Source organism: Ambystoma mexicanum, chromosome 1q (assembly GCF_040938575.1).
Source record: "Ambystoma mexicanum isolate Mex_15411 chromosome 1q, UKY_AmexF1_1, whole genome shotgun sequence".
In the NCBI taxonomy this organism is placed as follows: Eukaryota; Metazoa; Chordata; class Amphibia; order Caudata; family Ambystomatidae; genus Ambystoma; species Ambystoma mexicanum.
This window is the reverse complement of record NC_090922.1, coordinates 1,427,455,539-1,427,475,571: the sequence shown is the minus strand read 5'-3', so window position 1 is coordinate 1,427,475,571 and position 20,033 is coordinate 1,427,455,539. Positions and strand designations below refer to the sequence as shown.

At 47.9% G+C, this 20,033-nt stretch overlaps 1 protein-coding gene across 11 annotated transcripts in view; it reads left to right on the top strand.

Moving 5' to 3' along the window:
• LOC138548762 (microtubule-associated serine/threonine-protein kinase 2-like) overlaps positions 1-20,033 on the top strand; it is a 2,396,492-nt gene that overhangs the window by 2,338,316 nt on the left and 38,143 nt on the right. For all 11 annotated transcript variants that reach the window (XM_069642298.1, XM_069642297.1, XM_069642303.1 and 8 more), the window contains one exon: positions 15,734-15,921. In XM_069642298.1, the coding sequence (XP_069498399.1) occupies positions 15,734-15,921 (188 nt within the window). The remainder of the gene's footprint in view (positions 1-15,733; positions 15,922-20,033) is intronic.

Sequence of the window (20,033 nt, the reverse complement as noted above, 5' to 3'; positions counted from 1 at the left end):
ATTGCTCACTTTCCGCTGCTTGTTGGTGCTTAACCCAAAATTCCTCTTCAACTGTGCCTTTGAAATCTGTGCATCCTCCATGATGTGCTGTATTTAGTGCTTTTTGGCAAATTTGAATGTAGGCATGCTTTTAAATTTGCCCATTCTCCCTTTTGTGCTGTATTTAGTACTTTTTGGCAAATTCTAATTTAGGTGCGTTTTCATATCTGTGCACCGATTGTCTCTCATTGCTCACCTCCTTCTGTGCCTGCCTGGCTGCTAGGCCACATGGTAAGTTCCCATGCACTGTGCAGCTCTCCTGCTTATCTCCCCCCCCCCCCAATAATCTCATGGCACTCTCTACCTCTCCTATCTAAGATAACTGCTATTCTATTACCTATCCTACCTCTCTCATGTTGATTGAAAGAAAAAAGCTGGAAAAGTTCTCCTGGTCTCTAATCCAAGCCTACCTATTGTTGACACCTCATGCCACTTCCAGGCAGACAGTTACGGCCATCCTCTTCACTGTCCCCACTCCTGACCTATGGACCCCCTCCATCTGGTCTCCACTCTTTCCCCTCTTCACCCATTAATGGTGGCACCAGGTGGGAGTACTCCTGGCATACTTCTCATCCTCTAGGTGCATCATTAATTACTATCACAACAGCACTATCATGGGCCACGGTTCTCAACCTACTCTTATCCTTCTCGACCGGCGCCTGCCCTCTCTCATTAAACTCCTCACTTCTTCAGTCACTCCTTCTTCCTCTCACCTCTCCAACACCACCAATGGGAGTAGCACACCCTTGTACCCCCACCTTGGAAAAGCTTTAAGAGTGGTAACCAGCTTTACTTAGCTACTCTGAATGCTCGCTCTGCAGTCAAACATTCCTCTGACATCTGTCTCTTTCTCTAAGACTATGACATAGATGTCCTGGCTCTTACCGACACGCTGTTCAATGCCAGCTGTCACTGCTCTTTACGCTCTTCTTCCTGAGGGCCACAAAATCCTCTCCAGACCCATACCCAATAGGCCTTGAGGTGGATTGGCTCTGATCTTCCCCGAGTGGCTCTCTGCCTTCATCATACCTACTCAGTTATACTCCTGTATCGAATGCCTCGTCTGCAAACTTGAGGTCTCCCCTACTTTCTCTCTCTCACCCTTGCTACAGGCCCCCAAGCCCTATCCCTCTCTTCCTCTCTAAATGGGCCGACCTCACCTCCTGCCTATCAAACTCTTCTTTCAAACTCCTCCTCCTTGGTGACTTCAGCATCCACCTCAACTCCCTTGAATCATCCAGCATTCATTTGCATTTCCTCTGTGACTCCCTCCCACTCTCACTCTCTCTATTCTCCCTTGCGGCCTGACCCATTCTGCCAGTCACACCCTGAACACCCTCATTTCTGGCGACATCCTTATCTCTATTCCGGTCACTACCCCCCTCTCTTGGTCTCACCACTCTCCCCTCCCACCTGGGACCCGTTGGTCTATCCGAGCCACCCCAGCACTGCCAGCCTCCTTCGCTGTCATCCGACCTATGAAGCAAGTGTCAGTCGCTAATTTTGCCTCCACTTTCACCCCCCCACCCCTACTTCTCACTCTGTCCTTGCTAACCTGCAACTCTCCATCTCTAACACCCTTGCCATCCTTGCCCCTGTCATGAGGATTCGTCTAAAACCTGCCTCTAAGAACAACAGCTGGTACAGCTCGGACCTAGCATCTCTGAAACGCAAGTGCAAAGTTTCTAAATGGAAGTAGCAGACGTTGGGCTTACCCTCTGACAAACTGGCTTACCGCCTGCTCGAAAGGTAATATCGTTTCTTTATCCGCTGCAAGAAGTGGGCCCACATTGAAGCCTGCATCTCCAGAACCATTAACAACACAGCTGAACTTTTCAAAATCTGCAAGGAACTCGCCAGTCCAGTTAGAGTCTCCACCTCTCTCCTCCCCTCCCAGGCTCTCAGCACCGCCTTGTCCTCCCATTTCACATCAAAAACTCAGGACATCTTGTCCTCACACTCCTCCATCTCCACTTCCATGCCTGTCCCCATGCTTCCCTTGACTCCTCTCCTTCCACCACCTTCACTCTCCTCCTTCCTGCCCATAGCACCGGGTGAGGTGTCTAAAGTGGTCCGCTCTATGAAGGCATCCTCCAAACAGGTGCTCCCCTGCTCCTCCAGAACCATAAAGGAGAATATTTAATCTCTCGCCCTTTCTCTTGCTGACTTCTGTAACCACTCCTTTGCCACTGGCTCTTTCCCTCTATCCCAAAAGCACTCCTTTGTGCACCCTCTCTTAAACAAGCTGTCTGCTGACACCTCCTGCCCGGCTAACTAGCACCCTATTTCCACTACCCCCTTCCTGGGTAAACTCCTGGAGAAGCTGGTCATCCACCAACTGACCCTCCACATTGATTTTATTGGTTGCCTCCATGACCATCGATCTGGATTTCGGGCATCCAGAGGCATGGAAACTCTCTCCTGAACACCTGTGAAACCATGCTTGCAAATCTCGACTCTCCTGCTGTCCTTGTTCTCATTGATCTCCCCTCTGCTTGTGGCACGGTCAACCATTTCATCTTCATAAAACGACTCTGTGACATACTCTGCATCACTGACCGGGCACTGGATTGGCGGACCACTTTTTTCATAGGCATTATTGGACCAATTTGCGATAGTTCCTAGTCTCTCTAATAGCAGTGAGTGATCGACAAGGTCGAAGGCCACAGAGTTCTAGGAGCATCAAGTCAACAATGTGACATAAATTGACTTTTAGGTCAACCAAAGCTGTCTCGGTGCCTTGTAGAGCATGAAAACCGGACAGTAGTGGACCCAGAAGATGATTATTTTCAATGTGTTGGTGTAATTGAGTGTATGCAACTTTGTCAAAAACAATTCAAAAGGAAGGTGATATTTGTCATGGGGCGATAATTATCCACAGAGACAGGGGAGATCCAAACATTTTGAATGGATTGTGTCCTCCAACGTATTCCACATCTTTGACATGTAATGTCCACAGCTGTGTACTTCGGAAACTTTTTCGGCAGATGTCGTCCTGCGTCGATGGCATTGGGTTGATGTCCCTCGAAGGCCTCTGTCGAGGTTGTTGTCACCGGATGTTATAAATAGGGCACACGGTGCCCCTAGCCTCAATTCGGTTTTTTCCGCAATCATTTTTCTCCGGAGACTCGGCACGCCTCGAGTATTCCTTGTGAATATGTCTTCAACCCCTCCGACTCCGCGGTATGGCTTCAAGACTTGCCGGGACTTCAAGTCAAAAATGTCGATTACCGACCCGCATCGCATTTGTTTGTGGTGCTTGGGTAAGAGTCACAACACTGACAACTGTTCCAAATTCCAGTCAATGACTGCTAAGACCTTGCGGGAGCGTAAGGGAAAGCTTCACGTAGGTCGGGGTTCTAAACCCAGTAAGTCTCATAAATCCAAGTCCAAGGCTATGTCGACCGACGAATCGAGGGGCGATTCTCTGCGTCGGAAGGAGTCCCCGGGGTCTCGGCCCCGGAGGGGTTCTCGGCATTCTAGGAAGTGCCGTCACCGGTCGCCTTCCCCGTCCTCCTCGGAAGATGGAGCCGCGAGGAAAGTGGCTTGTCTTCAGGGAGCAGATGTTGGCAATTTTTCATTCGCAGGGCACAGTTCTGTCCGCTCCTTCTAACGAAGCCGGCAAGGAACGGTCTCGATCCGTGGCTCGTACGCCTTCGGGCTCGTAACCTCGGCGCGAATCCTCATGGGGAACCTTTGAAGTCCCATTCGGACAAAGCTCAGGATGGTCGCAAGAGACGTGCTTCCAGGTCTCAGTCCTCGTCCCCGGCGAGACCGCAGAAACCTGCTAAGGGCTCGAAGTCGGCGTCGACCCTGTTGGCGCCGTGTCCATCTTATACAGACTTCGAACCTTTGCCTTTGTATCAGACCTCTGCACACCTGAAGCCGTCGTTGCCCTCGACACCGAAGCCATCAGCGCTCTCGACGCCTTCGGGGCCTTTTGGCCGAAATACACCGTCGGAGATCCCTGGTACTGTGGATCCTCCAAGGAAGGCTACTTCATAGAATCAGGCCTGTTATGGACTGCAGACCATGGGCTGTTCCGAGACTGAACTTTTACCTCCCTCTGGATGACATCTATGAGGAGGAGAAGAGGTCAGATTTAGATCTTGACCAGGTTGAGCCTGATGTGGCTCCTGTCTTTTCAGGGGATAGCCAATTGGAAGACTTGAGACAATCTCTTCATGACACTAGTGGCCTGGACACTTCTACTGAGGTTGAATTTGGCAGGCCTGAGCCTGGGGCTCATGCTGTGTTGTCATACAAGAGACTTAAGGCCAGAGTAACTGATAACCTTGGTTGGTCCAGTCCTCCAGAAGCTTTTATTCAGGATGACTTAACAGACATTTTGGATCAAGGTTCGTCCTTGGCCGGTGTTGCCATTTCATTTAACCTTGCAGAAAAGGGTGGCAGCTGCTTGGCAGGCCCCAGAATCTCTTCCGGCAGTTAACAAATCGTTAACTAAGAAATACCGCCCTTCCGGTAGCGACCCCAGCTACTTTCATCTCACACCACTCCAGAGAGTTTGGTTGTTCAGGCGGCTACTGCCACCTCGAGGCAGGCGCCGTACCCTAACATCCCTCCTGATAGGGACGACAAACGCTTTGACGGTTGGGCACGCAAGGTGTTTTCTCCAGGGAGTATGGCGTTGAAATCAGCCAACTCCACTTGTGCCTTGGCAAGATTCTCTCACACTCTGCGGAACTGTGTTTCTCTTGCGGCTGAGCATATTCCTGAGGGGGAAGAAAGGGATGGGTTCCTTGCTCTCGTGCAAGATGTCAAGGATGCCATGTGTGAATCCCTTCAGTCTGGTTTGGACACTGCCGACAGGGTTAGCCGGTCCATGGGTGCGAGCACAGTTGTACACAGATTTGCATGGTTGCGGAAGGTGGGTTTTCCTCTGGATGTTCAAGCCCGTCTTTTGAACATGCCCTTTGATGGCGCGCATTTATTTGGCAGCAAGGCTGACTAGAGCCTTGAGAGGTTGCAGACGTGAAAAGCTGCGGCAAAACCTTTAAACGCTGCTGTGCATCAACCTCTGCATTTTCATCCTAGGGGACAGCAGTGGGAGGGGAGGCTCTTTTCGTTACTACTCCTCCTTTGGTAGGACGAGAGGAGCCGCAAGTCAAAGGGGTCATCGAAAAAGTACCTGTGATGGTCGGGGAAATAGAGGTGGCAAAGCCGCTCAGGCAGCTGCCTCTTTGTCTTCAGGCGCTGCCGCAGCCGCTCCAAAACAGTCATGAGGCCATGTACCATGGTTTGACGGTTGGGGGTAGACTGTCTAAGTATCTCGAAGAATGGTGAGCCATTTCTTCTGATGCGTGGGTTCTGGATACAATAACCCACGGCTACTGCCTTCCCTTTCTAAAGCGGCCTCACGACAATCCACCAAGGAATCTCTCTTTGAAGCTTCCGGATCCACTCCTTGTGCAGGAAATCTTGACCCTGCTAGAGAAAGGCGCTATAGAAACTAGTGCCTCTAGCAGAGAGGAACAAGGGATGGTATTCCCCATATTTTTTATCCCAAAGAAAGACGGTGGATTGGGACCCATCCTGGACTTGTTTTGGTTGAACAAACTTCTCAGGAAGGACAAGTTCAAGATGGTTACTCTTTCTCAGGTCCTCCAGGCCCTTCAACTTCAGGATTGGTTGGTGTCTCTGGGCCTACATGATGCTTACTTTCATGTGCCGATTCATCCCAAGCACAGAAAGAACCTGAGGTTAGCGGCTGACGACTCGCCCTTTCAGTTTCGGTCCTGCCATTCGGATTGACCTCCGCCCGAGAGTCTTCACCAAGCTAATGGTGGTGGTGGCGGCATACCTAAGGCGAAGGGGGATTCACATCTACCCCTACCTGGACGACTGGCTGATCCCTGCGCATTCTCCCGAACAAGCATTGGATCACCTTGGTCTCACCTGCCACTCCCTCCACAGGCTTGGCTTCTCCCTCAATTTCAAGAAGTCGCATCTGACACCTTCCCAACAGCTGCAGTACATTGGACTGTGTTGGACACGTCCTTGTGGAAAGTGCTTGCCTCCCAAAGTAAGGGCTCATCACATTGTGCAGATGGTGGACAAGTTTCAACATCCTCAGAGTCTCCCAGCTTTCGAATTCTTAAGGTTGCTCGGCCTCATGGCATACTGCATTTTTCTGTTGCCAGAGGCCAGGCTGAGTATGAGATCCCTGCAATGGGTCCTCAAGATGCAGTGGTCGCTGTTCTTAGGCAAGATGTCAGATCCCGTTCAGATTCCAATCTCGGTCTCCCAGGATCTTCTATGGTGAGCCAACGAAGTGAACCTGATGAAGGGGGAGCCGTTTTGGCAACCATGGCTGGAGGTGACTTTAGTGACGGATGCTTCCCTCAGAGGATGGGGCGCTCATGCCTACGACTTGACCGCCAGCGATCGTTGGTCTCTGTCAGAGTCCAAACTCCACATCAACTTGTTAGAGCTGAGGGCCATTAGGCTAGCCCTGAAGGCTTTTCTGCCGTCTGTGCGGTGGAAGAGTGTCCTGGTCATGACGGACAACACAGTGGCCATGCATTACCTCAACAAGAAAGTGGGGGGTAGGGTCACTCCCGTTGTGCAGAGAGGCAATGCAGCTCTGGTTCTGGGCAATCCAGCAAGGTATTTCGCTCTCGGCAGTTCATCTGGCCGGAGATGAAAATGCGGCAGCAGACGCTCTGAGCAGGCAGAGCACGATCTTTCACGGGTGGGAGTTGGCTCAGGACATCCTTCTGGAGATCTTTGCCCTTTGGGGAACCCCCCAAGTGGATCTCTTCGCCACCAGTGCCAACCGGAAATACGAGAGATTCTGCTCATGGGAATTTCCTTCGAGGGGAACCTTAGGAGGCGCATTCGTAGTGGAATGGTCATTTCCACTGCTGTACGCGTTTCCTCCAGTCCCCGTGGTTCCTCAAGTGTTAGAGGTTACAGAGGTTCAGATCCCACATGATCCTCATTGCTCTGGATTGGGCCAGGAAAGCGTGGTACCCGGACCTTCTAGAAATGTCCATCTGCCCTCCAAGCCGTCTTCCCTGCCGAGAGGATCTGCTCTCGCGAGAGGGAGGTCAGGACTCTTCAACCTTCAAAGCTTGGCATCTGAAAGGTTTAGATATAAGGATTGGGACCTCCCGGATTATTTGATGGAGGTGTTGTTTTCGGCCAGAAGGCCAGCAACAAAATCCCTGTACCGTTGCCGTACGTTTTGCGACTGGTGCAGAGGACAAAATGTTGATCCTTTTCAGTGTTCCATTCCTATGGTTTTGTCTTTCTTACTTTCTTTGGCCCACAGGGGCCTTCAAGTGAGTACCATTAAAGGTTACCTGGTGGCGCTGTCTATATATAAGCGCTCGTCTGAAGAATGTTCTTACTTTAAGATTCCTTTGATTTTTCAATTTCTTAAAGGACTGACTAATGTGTTCCTACCGTCCCCTTTTCAGGTGCCAGTTTGGGATTTGAATTTGGTTTTTAAATTTCTAATGGGTGCTCGGTTTGAACCCTTGCACTCTTGTCCTTTGAGATTATTGTCCTTCAAGACGTTGTTCTTGGTTGCGTTTACTTCCGCTCGCAGAGTGAGTGAATTGCAGGCACTTTCATCTAAGCCACCCTTTACTGTGTTCCACAAGGACAGGGTTGTACTAAGGGTACGTCCATCCTTTCTACCTAAGGTAGTATCTGAATTTCATTTGAGCCAGAAAGTGGTTATTCCTTCTTTCTATCCTCCTCATCCTGGTAAGGAAGAGGAGCGGCTCCATAGATTGGACCCTACGAGAGCTCTGAGCTTTTATATTTCTAGGATGTCCAGGGTCAGAGTGGACGATCAACTCTTTGTGGGGTATGCTGGTCACCGATTGGGCCAGGCTGTGACAAAACAGACCTTGTCCAGGTGGATTATCCTCACCATTTCTGAATGTTACCGTTTGGCGGGCAAGGACCCTCCGGAAGGGTTGCAAGCTCATTCCACTAGGGGCGTGGCTACTTCCACAGCCCTACAGCCGGGAGTTCCTATAAGGAATATTTGTGATGCAGCCACATGGGTTTCTAGCCACACCTTTGTAAAACATTACTCCCTGGATACGCTCCATGGTCAAGATATGGCCTTTGGAAAGGCGGTTCTTTATTCTGCCATCAAATTGGGTACTCTAAATTCTTTTCCCTCCTCCATTTTCTGGTACTGTTTTGCGAGTCTGTCAAAGATGTGAAATAAGTTGAAGGACATAATCCATTCGAAGAACAAGTTACTTACCGAACTGATAACGTTCTTTCGATTGGATATTCCTTCAACATATTCCACTTCGCCCTCCCAGCCTGCCCCTCTGGAGAATTTCCTATGCGATTGCAGCTTACGTTTCCGCAAGGCTATGTGCAGTCAAGCAGGCATTGGATATGTGCAGGTCACACGTTATGGAGGAAAAAACATAAACTGAGGCTACGGGCGCTGTGCGTCTTATTTATAACATCCAGTGATGTTGCCCTCGACTGAGTCCTTCGAGGGACATCGACCTGACGCCATCGACGCAGGACGCCCTCTGCCAAAAATGTTTCCGAAGTACACAGCTGTGGACATTACATATCAAAGATGTGGAATACGTTGGAGGAACGTCCAATCAAAAGAACATTGCCAGTTTGGTAAGTAACTTGTTCTTTTGAGAGAATCGGGAACCATGGAATTAATACTCAGGTTGGGTCCAGGGGTGGAGCATGACCCTTTCTGAAGTAGAAATGCAGCAGGCACCGATGCAGGGCTTTCCCTGACAACTCTACCAGAAAAAGGATGGGCAGTTCCAGTGACAGTCACCGCACACAGGCGACAGCAGGTGTCGCTCCAGTCGCAAACAAAGACCGACCTCTAGGACATGATCCCTTGATGCTGGGAAACTGACACTTGGCAGAAAAGCGACTTGTAGGATGAGCTGGCGACCCCCGCAGTTGCAGACGAAAACACAGAACGGCAACGCTTCCGGCACGGTAGCCCAATTCAGAGGTAGTCAGTCCACCGGGTGATCTAGGGACACCACCGAAGGCTCCTGGCTGCAGGATCTTGAGAAGGCTTTGAGACTGGTTGGTCCCACCAGTCTAAAGGACAAAGCACTGACGAGGGCCTTTCGGGATCAGGTAGTCCAGCAGGGCTTCACCAGGACAGTTGCAGGAAAGGTTGCCAGGCCTCTTCAGAAGTCGTCCTCAGGACTTCATTCGGCTGCACTGCTACACAGGATTTTTGGCTCTGTTTCTGATCTGCTGGAATGGCTGCAAGACTCCTTATCATGAATTCAGGTGAGTGATCAAACTCAGCGCTCCAATGGAAATGATCTGCACCACTCACTCAGCCAGCAGTGATCCAATCAGGGACCACTGTAGCATGCACACCAAACTCACTAGCACCAGTATGTGGATTGGGACTAGACAGTCCCAACCCACTTCCTGGGTCCTCATACATATGGCATACATTAGTCCTTGAATGCACCAGCTTTCCCCGGGCAAATGCATGACCATATTCAGGATTTCCTAATCTGAAAAGGCAGGAAGAAGGCCAATGAAAAAATGCAAATGTGCAAAATAGGAATATAGAAAAAATGGTAAACATGTATCTGCTGCCACCAGCTTGTCTTTAGGCCCATATAAAAAGTATCCAAAATTCCCATTGGTAAGAGTCAAGGGTGGCACAAAAGTATTCCCCTTGTTCTGCATTGTATGATGCTGAGTACAATGTTAAGCTACCAATGAAGGTAAAAAGTAAAACGACAAAAGGGAAACAAAGCTTCCCAGTACTGACAGTATGAAGGACTAGTCAGTTTCCCCATAACACATCTGGATGGGATTGATTGAAGGATGGCATGCCCGCGCCTAATTGAAACTTGAATGTCAGCATGTGCCACACTTAGAATTGTGAACACCAGCCTGCGTAGCACCTAGATAGAATTGTGAATGTTGGCGTGCCCACACCTGGATGGAATTCTAAACATTGACTTGCGCTGCATCTAGATAGGATTGTGAAGTGCCACACTTGGACAAAATTGTGAATGTTAGCACACTAAAGGTCAAGTAACTTACTAAACAATATGAGCTCAAACTCTGCATACCATTATCACTCAAAAAACTCACATAACCATCTCTCGCACAACAAGCCGCACGCACTTCACAACACTGCAACAACACATAAGCCAGAGCAACAGCACACGCGGACTGACACCGATCCAATACCTGCACCAAAGCTCAGCAACCGGTGTATACGGAGTTAAAGCGGCCAACAGAACACCACTCCACTCACTATCCTACTCCCTCTTCACCTTATTAACCCATCCCACCTTATCAATTACAGATCCGCCAGAGCGCCTGGGGACCAATTCAGTTGGTGACGGTGCGCGGTACAAATACCTGTAACATTTAACATAACAAATGAGCAACAAGGCCAGGGAAGTGAAGATGAAGCAGTCACTTCACTGTAAAAAGCAGGGACAGGTAATAAACAAACACCACCACGTTTGGGGGTCCATAGAATATGGATGGAAAGTTGCATAAGGGAGAAATGTTTCACAACAGTCGCCAGCTTGTGGGGAGGACCACCTTCGTGCCTAATTTCAGCTTACCATCTTCAAAGGACCCTGCTCTGAATGGTCCTCTTCAACCGCAACTGGGCAGACACCTGCCGTTACCAGTTTATGATAGCCGTCACTGAAACGCATCTTCCCCCGTCTGGTGAAGTGTCCTGAAGAGGTCTGCATTGGTGCCTTCTGCATTTCTTCATCGCCATGGGTTGCACTCACCGACTAGAAAAATCATTGCACCTGCAGATCCTGGGTACCTCTCACTGGAAACAGTGGTGGGAAAAACTACCTCCAGCGACCCCCAGTCAACCCTTAAAATTCTGTGGGAAAATTGGAGTCAGGAGGGTAAGTAAGCGCGTAGCATTTGTTCCTGCCCCTGTTCTCCTTAGAATAAACCTGAAACATTCCATTCCACTGGTATTTGATCGTTGCGTCGCAGTAGTACTTGAAAGATAGAAACATATTTTTACCTGCCAGTCACTTTTGTTGAATATCCTCTCTGGAACCTTTTCACCCACACAAGAACTGTACCTACACCAGACACTTTCTGGAGAGAAGCATTGTGCTTTTGGGCACACACGCCCCCTCCCGCCTCCTTCGTAAGGATTGGACTTCTGAAGTTAGAGCACATTTCTTGTGACTAGGCTCCATCTTACTCCATAGCTTCCTTAGCTTCTTTTGTTGATTGTTATTGAATGCATTTCTATGAACCTATGGTGGCTGCATATATGTTTAGAATTTAGTGTTGTGCAATATTATCATATGCTTGTTACATTTTCTAGTGTGTGTTTTGGGCCTAGAATAAATATGGTAATTGTGTACCTTTCTGAATTGAATTATTGTGTGCATCACATTGTGGACCCCTGAACCCACTCACTCTCCTGAGACTATCCTTGACTGCCCTCCTCTGCTACATTGGTGTTTGGCTAACCTCTCGGAGTTACCCTGTTCTCTATAACTAGAGTGGCCTCCTAAACTCTCTGAACCAGGCCAGCTTCTAGAAATCCATCTTAACACCACTTCACCCGCTTCTCTCCACTCTGTTCATGTCACCTCTGCAGTAGTCTGTCACGCTCTACTCCGCACCTCTGCACTCCGACTCCTAACCAATTTACCCTCCTGCTGTTGTGTGCACCCTATATTTCCTAGCATGGCCGTGCCATGTAAGTGGTAGATTAGTGCCAGCTGTATGAGCATGATCGTCATGTGCATTGTTTGGGCGGAGATTGGCAGGATTCAGAGGTGATCTAGGCTGCTTTGCAGAACGACCCGTGGCTCTGCAAGCCAAAGTTAAAAACGGGCCATCCTGGAAGTAGTTCCCCTGTAGCTCCCAAATGGCTGAGTCTCAATGAGTGCCACTGGACCCTTAACCTGTTTGCTCCATGGAGTTGCACTTCCGTTCGGCTTCCCAAAGCTCACGGGTGCCTACGAGTTGAGATGAGCAGGCCATGTAGCACAATCATTCCTCACATGCTTCTGTCTATCAGCTGCGATTCGATAAGGTGACTAATTGGATCCCAGACTCCAAACAGCAGCATGATTTACTAGAGGTACTGCTTTCATTTATCCATGCATTCATTCCCATGTCTCCTGTGTGATTGATTCCAAGACAGTAATAACTTCCTGGGGCAGAGGTTAACTCCCTGTTCTCGAAGCTCGGGATCGGTTGGGTTCCCTGGGTGATTCTCTGTATACTGCCTCTGTGGCCTACATCACAGAGTGGGTGGCATTGCCCTGATGTCCACGGTCACCCCACCTGTATCCCATAGCCTCACAAATGTGACTTTGTCTGACCCCTTTTATCACACTCACTATTTCTTTGAACTATTTTTCTTTTCTCCCCTGGAAGCCTCTTTCATTGCAGGCCCACTGCTCCCCTTCTGTTTATTTTCCTCTCACACTTTCACATCCATGACACAGAACCTTTTTCTATTTCTGACTTCTATATTCTTATTTCTTTGGTGTGTGTTTAGCCTTTTTGAAAACTGTCTTCATTGTCCCCAACCCTTCAAGCTCTGTTAGGATCTATATATACACTCTATTTTGTTCGGGCACTGTGGGCTGGCAGTCAAAAGCTTCAATCACCTGCCCATCTCTCCTTCCAATCCTTTTACGACCCTTTTCAATTGGCATTTCACTTGTCCGATGCTACCTGAAACTGCTCTTCTTTTCTTGCATAACTTTGTTTGTGCTTGGTGTATCTCTAACTTTTTTCCTCCTGGTTCTCTCAACTACATTTGGTGCAGCATTACTCTCTGCTTCTCTTGGGATTTCAAGGTCCTCCCTGTCGACTTGTTTCTCTGTTTCACTGTGTTCTTCATCTGCCCTTTGCTCAAGTAAAACTGTTCCCTTATTCATCCTCGGCCTCATCCTGCACCATCTCCAAATCTCTGTGGAAATCCTCTTCTTTCTTTCCTTTCATAAAAGACTTACCACACAAATATATTTTCATCTTCCAATCCTGAATGCACTACTGCTTCCCCTCGATCAAGCTCTTCAAATCGGAACAATTGTCTTAGCCCTCTAGCCTGTATGAATGCTTCTACCCACCTACCAGATTCCTTTCTCCTTCTCTGCAAAAAATCATGCCATTATTTTCAATACCTCTGTCCGTTTCAGAACTTACTGCAAACTCTGGCAAACTGATGATGACTAAAGAGTAAGCCTGCCACCATCGTTTGTGTTCAATAGAAGGGTTTTGAGATATGCTCTAAAATATAAAGGGTTTGCCTCCAGTCTGAGATCTGATAGTGTAGTGTTCCAATGGTGAGCGCCCCAGACAATAAAATGTTGAATGCTTGAAGTTGTGTGGCTGACCGTTTACACTACCAAGTTACCAGAATTAGCAACTCTGGGGAGTGTACATCTATGCATCATATTTTCGAGATAGTTTGGGCTCAGACCACAAAGACGTTGTTGTAAATGCCACAAAACTTTGAAAAGTATCCTGTGTTGTTCCTTGAGCTTGGGCACTGTGAGAATGTTCATTCTTTTGCAAGATGGGTCTGGGACTGGCATATTTAGGCTGAGTCTAACAGCTGTATTCTGAATGCTCTGGCAGATGTCAGCTCCTGAATCTATACCTTCTTCCTGGATTCCCCTCTTTCTAGTCTGCACATAGAATTTCACAGGAATTTATCCTTTTCTGCAATTCTTTCTCTCAACCAATTACATGTTCTTAAAAATTCTATGGGGCACCTTTTCTACTATCATACTCGCTTCTGTAGCTCGATCTCTCCCAACTACATTGGTTGGCCACTCCTCAGACTAGCAGTAAATCTATCCATGGCATTGTCTGTGCTGACCCTTTCTTATCTACTAAGCCCTGCCCCAAAACCTCTCCTCTACCTCTCATGTTTGTCTTTTCACCCCTTCTTTCTGTGCTTCCTCTTGTTTTTGTTGTTGGCCCTTCTTGCTCCCCTACTCAAGATAACCGTCCCTCTCGATTTCCAAGTCTCCCAGTTCCTTGCTTCTTGCCACCCGAATCTCAAATCTCCTTTGTTTAACAAGCTACAGTACTTTTGTTTTTGCTTTTTACACCCTCCATCACTGAACGGAAATGGTCGACTTGAACATTGCTTTCTTCATAGCCATGGATCTTGCTCAAATATTGTCATATGGTACTGTGCAAACAACTGTCAAAATACTGTGCTTCATTTCTGTTTTTTGCATATTTATGGGACAGTGAAGGTCTGTGGAGTGTTTTTGAAAAATAGGTTTGTAGTATAAACTGTCAACCTTTGTGTTCGCTCCTTTGACTTAAGTTCTGGCTGTTTTGGTCATTGCCATTTCCCCAACAGGCCGCCTTCACTGAATGGCGGCCTGTCTGGGAACAGCACATGCTCTTACTGCGCATACAGAACGAGGGGGAACTGGAAGTGGCAGCCTATATATAGTGTGTAAAGGTAAGGAGGGAGACCAGGGTGAGAGAGGTATGTGTGTCGGATGGGGGAGGGGATGGCAGTTGTGGGGGTTGTCCCCTACATTGGCAGGGGAGGAAAAGTGCAGAGAAATGTTTCTCCCCAGCAGGAAAACCGGGTTCCAGTGAAAAACATCATGCAGGGTAACATCATAGATCCCAGCCTTGTATCCCAAGGAAGATCGGTCACAATCTTTCTTGGGGTCTCCATCTCCGTCAGTGGGATGATGCTTTCGATCAGACGTTGCTGGATAATATTCAAAATTATTTTTTTTTCTTCCGTCGATTTGAAGTCTATGAAAATGAAATGGCAACCCCATTCTCAAGCCCGTATTTTGTTTGCACTACTTACTGTTGGAGGATATATGATCTAGTGAATAAGCTGCTGACCTGCGCCCTAGTCCCAGTTCACATTTGTGACCCAACAGTATCCTGTTTCACAAATTATAAATGTGTAAAACAATGTAAATTATATCGCTAAAAGTCTATATTGCCTAGTGTTTCACAATGTGGTTGAACCTCACATCACATCCTAGCTTCTGTAATCCAATGTCAACCGAATGCCACATGCCAAGCAGTTCTCTTTAATTCGAGTTTATGTAAATCACTCTCCTGCTACTTGGAATTTAGCATGCCGTGCCTCGAGTATAAAGAAGTAAACGTGTTCCACAGAGCAGTGTCCATCACTTGCTCCTTGGACTGAGACTATTACTCCTTGGACCCTCATCTGCTGTTGATACTCCAATGCTCCTTGCATTAATGTGTGCTAAGCATTGTCTGCAGCCAAATAAGAACCGCTGTTGATGGACTGCAGAGATGGGCATATATTGCAATATTTAACAGTCATCCAGATGACTTAAGGTGCAATAGGGTGGTGTGGGGATGGAGAGACTTTCTTCTCAGCAGCTGTGACCTGGCAGGCTGTTGCTTTGTATACAAAGCATGGAAGTGGCTCTATAGTTGAAGAACCTCCTGCTTGTTTTATAGTTGCACTATGTGTGGGTACAAGAAATGTGTTGAAAGTCAGTATTTTCTGTCACAGTAAGATTTTTTATTACAGATGGTAGTCCCTCTTAACATTCTTACTCGCATCCTTATATGCACAGCAAATTGAGTCAACAAAGGAGCTGTGAACATTTGCATGTGCTGATCAAGTGCTATGTTTAAGTGAATGAATAATGCATCATGTTGACTGAATAATGACTTTCTTTCACTTCTATTTTGCCAGTAAGAAAAAGACCTCTCTGTTCAGGAAGATCACCAAGCAGGCGTCGTTGCTGCACACCAGCCGCAGCCTCACTTCTCTGAACCGATCCCTGTCATCTGGAGAAAGCGTACCAGGATCACCAACTCACAACCTGTCCCCTCGCTCGCCTACACAGAGTTATAGGTCCACGCCTGACTCTGCACATTCCGGTAATAAGAAAACAGTATAGTATAACAAGATAGTGCGTTTAATCATAAATTACAATCTCACTTAAAATAAGTTGGGAAATTGCTTTATCTGTGCCTTACCTTTCCCTCCCAGGTAGACGGTGCTTTATTTGGACACTCTTTTTCACCATAGGGCTAATAAGGTATTGATATCAAGTCAGAATGTTATCCCCAAAATCCCTAAACCAGAAATATCTACAGTTATCTCAGAAATGCACGTCATACCATTATATCAACTTTATATACAATCAAAGATGTGAGGACCTTCGTTCACGCCATTGTTCGCTCCCACCTGGGAACTGGCAGCAGCCTCGGTGCGAGTGTCCTGGCAACTTCCATGCTGCCCATGTCATTAGATAAGTGAAGAAGCTCAACCATTTCACTGCCTTCCTTAAGGAGCTGAATTGGTAGACACTACAGGCCTGCATCACTTTGAAGCTGGCCTCATCAGATTCAAGGTAATGATGGACAAACAGCTGGTAGGAGGATTCTTCAATAATGGAGTGCCCAAATAAATAATGCTCATAATTGATCTATCTTTGCCGTGTATGGCAAAGGCTAATGCAGAATTGCAGGTAGGCAACTTTCTACAATGGGTATATTTCGACAAGTATTTCATGCCAAGTTAAGCTCAGTGCAGTGCCAATCAGAGTCTCCAGGCGCTAAGATTTACCAAGTGCAGTTAAAAAAGGCTAAAGTCTGAATGGAATAAACCTCTCCCTTGCAAGTCAATGTATGCAATGTTAAGGCAATAGGTACATGCTCCCAGTTATATGAAAGCAACTGCAAGGTATCAGAATGTTTGAAAATGGTTTTAAATGTCAAAGTTCACTAGCATCATAGACTGTGTCTGCTTTAGCATTAATATTTCTTTTAAAATAAAGAAGGCGTTATCACTGTGGGCGGAGACCAAGATGGCCATGTAGAGCTTGAGCTATGTGCTTCCCCACTCCCTTTGGAGGTAGATATTTGCCCTGATATACCCAGGACCTGACCTTTGCACCGGGAGGCGACCCAGGAGTGAGAAGACTGTGGGGAGAGGTCCGGTACCGCAGGCAGAGGCAGAGGAGGTGCTGTCAGAGAGACCTGATCCTGGGTGGCACGGTAGCATGCGTGGGTTGCAGTGACGGTGGTTGTGCTCAGTCATGAGCTTTATGTTGAGGAGACAGTCCCTGACAGTGAGGAGTGCAGCGCCAACAGAGGAGGTGCCTGGGGGAGACAGGAGGTGGGCCTCTTTGGGTAGGCTGCAGAACCCTGCAGCTGAATCGAGTGGGAAATGTTTCTGTGTGAGGTCCGGCGCCACAGCTGAGGCTAAGGAGACACGGGGGAGCAGGTTGCACGGTGACATGGTGTCTCCCATGTCACTGTGGTACCTGCTCCCTCCTGTGTCTCTTTACCCTCAGCTGCGGCGCTGCTGAGTGCCAGTACTCCCCACAAGATTGTGAAAGGATCATAGCAGGGGGCATGGACCGCGGCCAGGAGAGGTACGACTGGAGAGTGCAGGCGACGCAGGAGACCTGGTGGTGGGCCCGCCCAGGAAACTGGTGGAGGCCAGAGAATCTTGGAACGGGCCTGCGGGCTTGGATCAAGATACATGGGCAGCGCAGCCCAGGTTGAGTAGCTGTGGCGGGCCATTAAAGCGCCCAACTGTGAGATCTGGTGAGGGGAGACAGCCCGTAGCTGCGAGGAGTAATGGGATGATTAAGGGGTTGTGGAGAATGTGATGGGATTCCCCTGAGACACGTGGTCTGGGACACTCCTCATGTGGCCAGGAAAGTCAGTCGCTCTCTGATCCCGACCCTGGGGGTGGTGTACTGCAAGAGGATCACATGGGCGGGGGGGAATCATACCGAGAAGAGTGGGGGGGGGCCTTTTTAATTTTCCCCGTAATTGCTCCCTTTTCATGGCTTTTGGCCTACCTAAAGAAGTGGAAAAACCTAATTTCTTTAATAAGAACTACATGTCCCAGAATCCCACATTGGACTGAGACGAAGAAGATCACTGAGGAGGAAAGGACAGGTAAGCAGGTCTAACAGTGTTTGCCAGGGTCAGGCAATTAACAGTAAGGGCCTGCGCCTGAAGTCAATTGTAGCAGCAAGAAGAAGTAGCAGGAAAGAGTTGAAGCAGATGCAGGAGCTGGAAGGCTGGCAATAGTTGTAGAAGGAGAAAAGCACGAGACTGGCAGTTCATGAGGAAGTGTGACCACTTAAGGGACACCTAGACGAGAGAAGAGCAGATTTCGCCTGCAGGTTCTAAGTTGGTCCTGTGTTCACAACTCCTGTCTGACCATGGCTGCACCGAGAGAGACGTGCTGAAGTCTTCCCAGGTGTGCCTAGTAGCTGTGATTGCAGAGCTTGGATCATGCTGAAACCCGAGGCCAGTGTGCAGAAGCACACCAAGAGACAGAGGAATGAAGGACACTCTTCGTGATGGAGGCTTGACCGTAGACGCCCATGCTGCCGATGGGGGTGGGTCCCAAGAGTGCCGGAAGTAGTAGTAGCAGGAAGAAAAGTCTGGAACTGCAGTGTTTTTGGAGCCGGTGAGTGAAGCGCTGTACACCATTTCACTGAAAACCCCTTGCCCGTAACTGTTATTAGCTCACTTATAACTTGCGTATATGAGGAAGCGAGTGGATGTTTTTTGTTGCCATTAAAAGTCTGAACAACAAAGGAAATGTATGAAGTGCACATTTAACGCAAGATAGAATGCTCACGTAAACGAAAAGCTTGCCTTTTTTCATTGGTGAACTCAATACATTTGCCAGAGGGGTCGCGTGTCTCCAATTAAGAGGGAGAACGCTGTTCACAATCAAACAGATTTTTACAAATTGTTACAAGAACGATTACATCAAAGAGAGGTCAAAGTATCATTATGTACGAACGAAAGGGAAAGCAAGTTGTTAGGGAAAATTCTCAGAAATATGCTAATTCCTCTCTACCTTAGAGACCCCCAGCACTTTTTGCTGGACTCTAGGACTTTTTAATTTTCAAAGAAAATGGAAAAGAGTGAGACCTTTTTCCCACCCTCTCATGTATTTTTCTGTGATTTAACACTGTTTTTTTTTGCTTTTGGAATCTAACAAACTCCATAGGCATCATCTTTGCATTGTGACACACAGCACCTTCTTAGATTTCCCAGACGTTTAAATACCTTCTCTTGGATAAACTACTGTTTCCAAGAGCATTAAAGTGAAATTGACTTTACTTACAATTTTTAACTTTCTAGACCCAGCACACACTATCTTACCATAGGGTGCTGGGGTGGTTACTTAGTATCCCCTTTATCTAGTTTCTCATGTAACATTTTTATGTTACCCTTTCTACAATTAATGGCTGGTGGCAGTGGTTTACTTTTTACTACCATTCTGTGTTTTTACCGTGGGCTGCGTTCGCAGCTACAGTATGAGTGGCCATTTTGTCAAAATAGCCCGCTCTTCTTTTTTTGCTATTTCTTGTTGTAAAGGTCCTTCTTGAGATGTACTTGTCCGTTTTGTCTTTGGCGGGATTCACGAGTGAAGCCTGCCTCTGGCTCCAGAGTGTCTGGCAGGGGCAGGAAGTGAGGGAGGTGCCCGAAACTCCCTGTGCTTAATCTCCTTGGTTACAGGAATGCACCCAAAGGTGATTGGCTGGCTGGCTATCCGGCAAGGACAGCCACCCTGCTGTGTGATTGACAATTAGGCTGGAATGAATGGGAGAAAACTGCATAAAAGGCTTTTGGGCTTGGAAGTCGGGTCAACCACTGGACTAAGGAATCCAAAGAAGAACTTGGAAGAGACACCTGCTGCAACTCTTAGACCGTTGGTTTGCCCAGTGAAGCCCTTCTGCTGTTCTGAAGCTCTCAATTCGTTTAGACTAGAGAAGCCCTACAAGGACGACTTCTCCCCTTGAGTTGGTGGGACCAATCAACTCCAAAGTTAACTCATTTGGACATTCTCTCGGAGCTGGCTGTATTTCCACTGCTGCTACTGGAACCGAAGTGCCAGGGAGAGGAACACCAAACAGAGTGCATCACTTTTAAGACGGACGGAAGCTGCTGGAAGATTCTCCGGACTCCCACTAAGCAAGACTGACTAAGCCTGAGCCAACCCAAGAGAG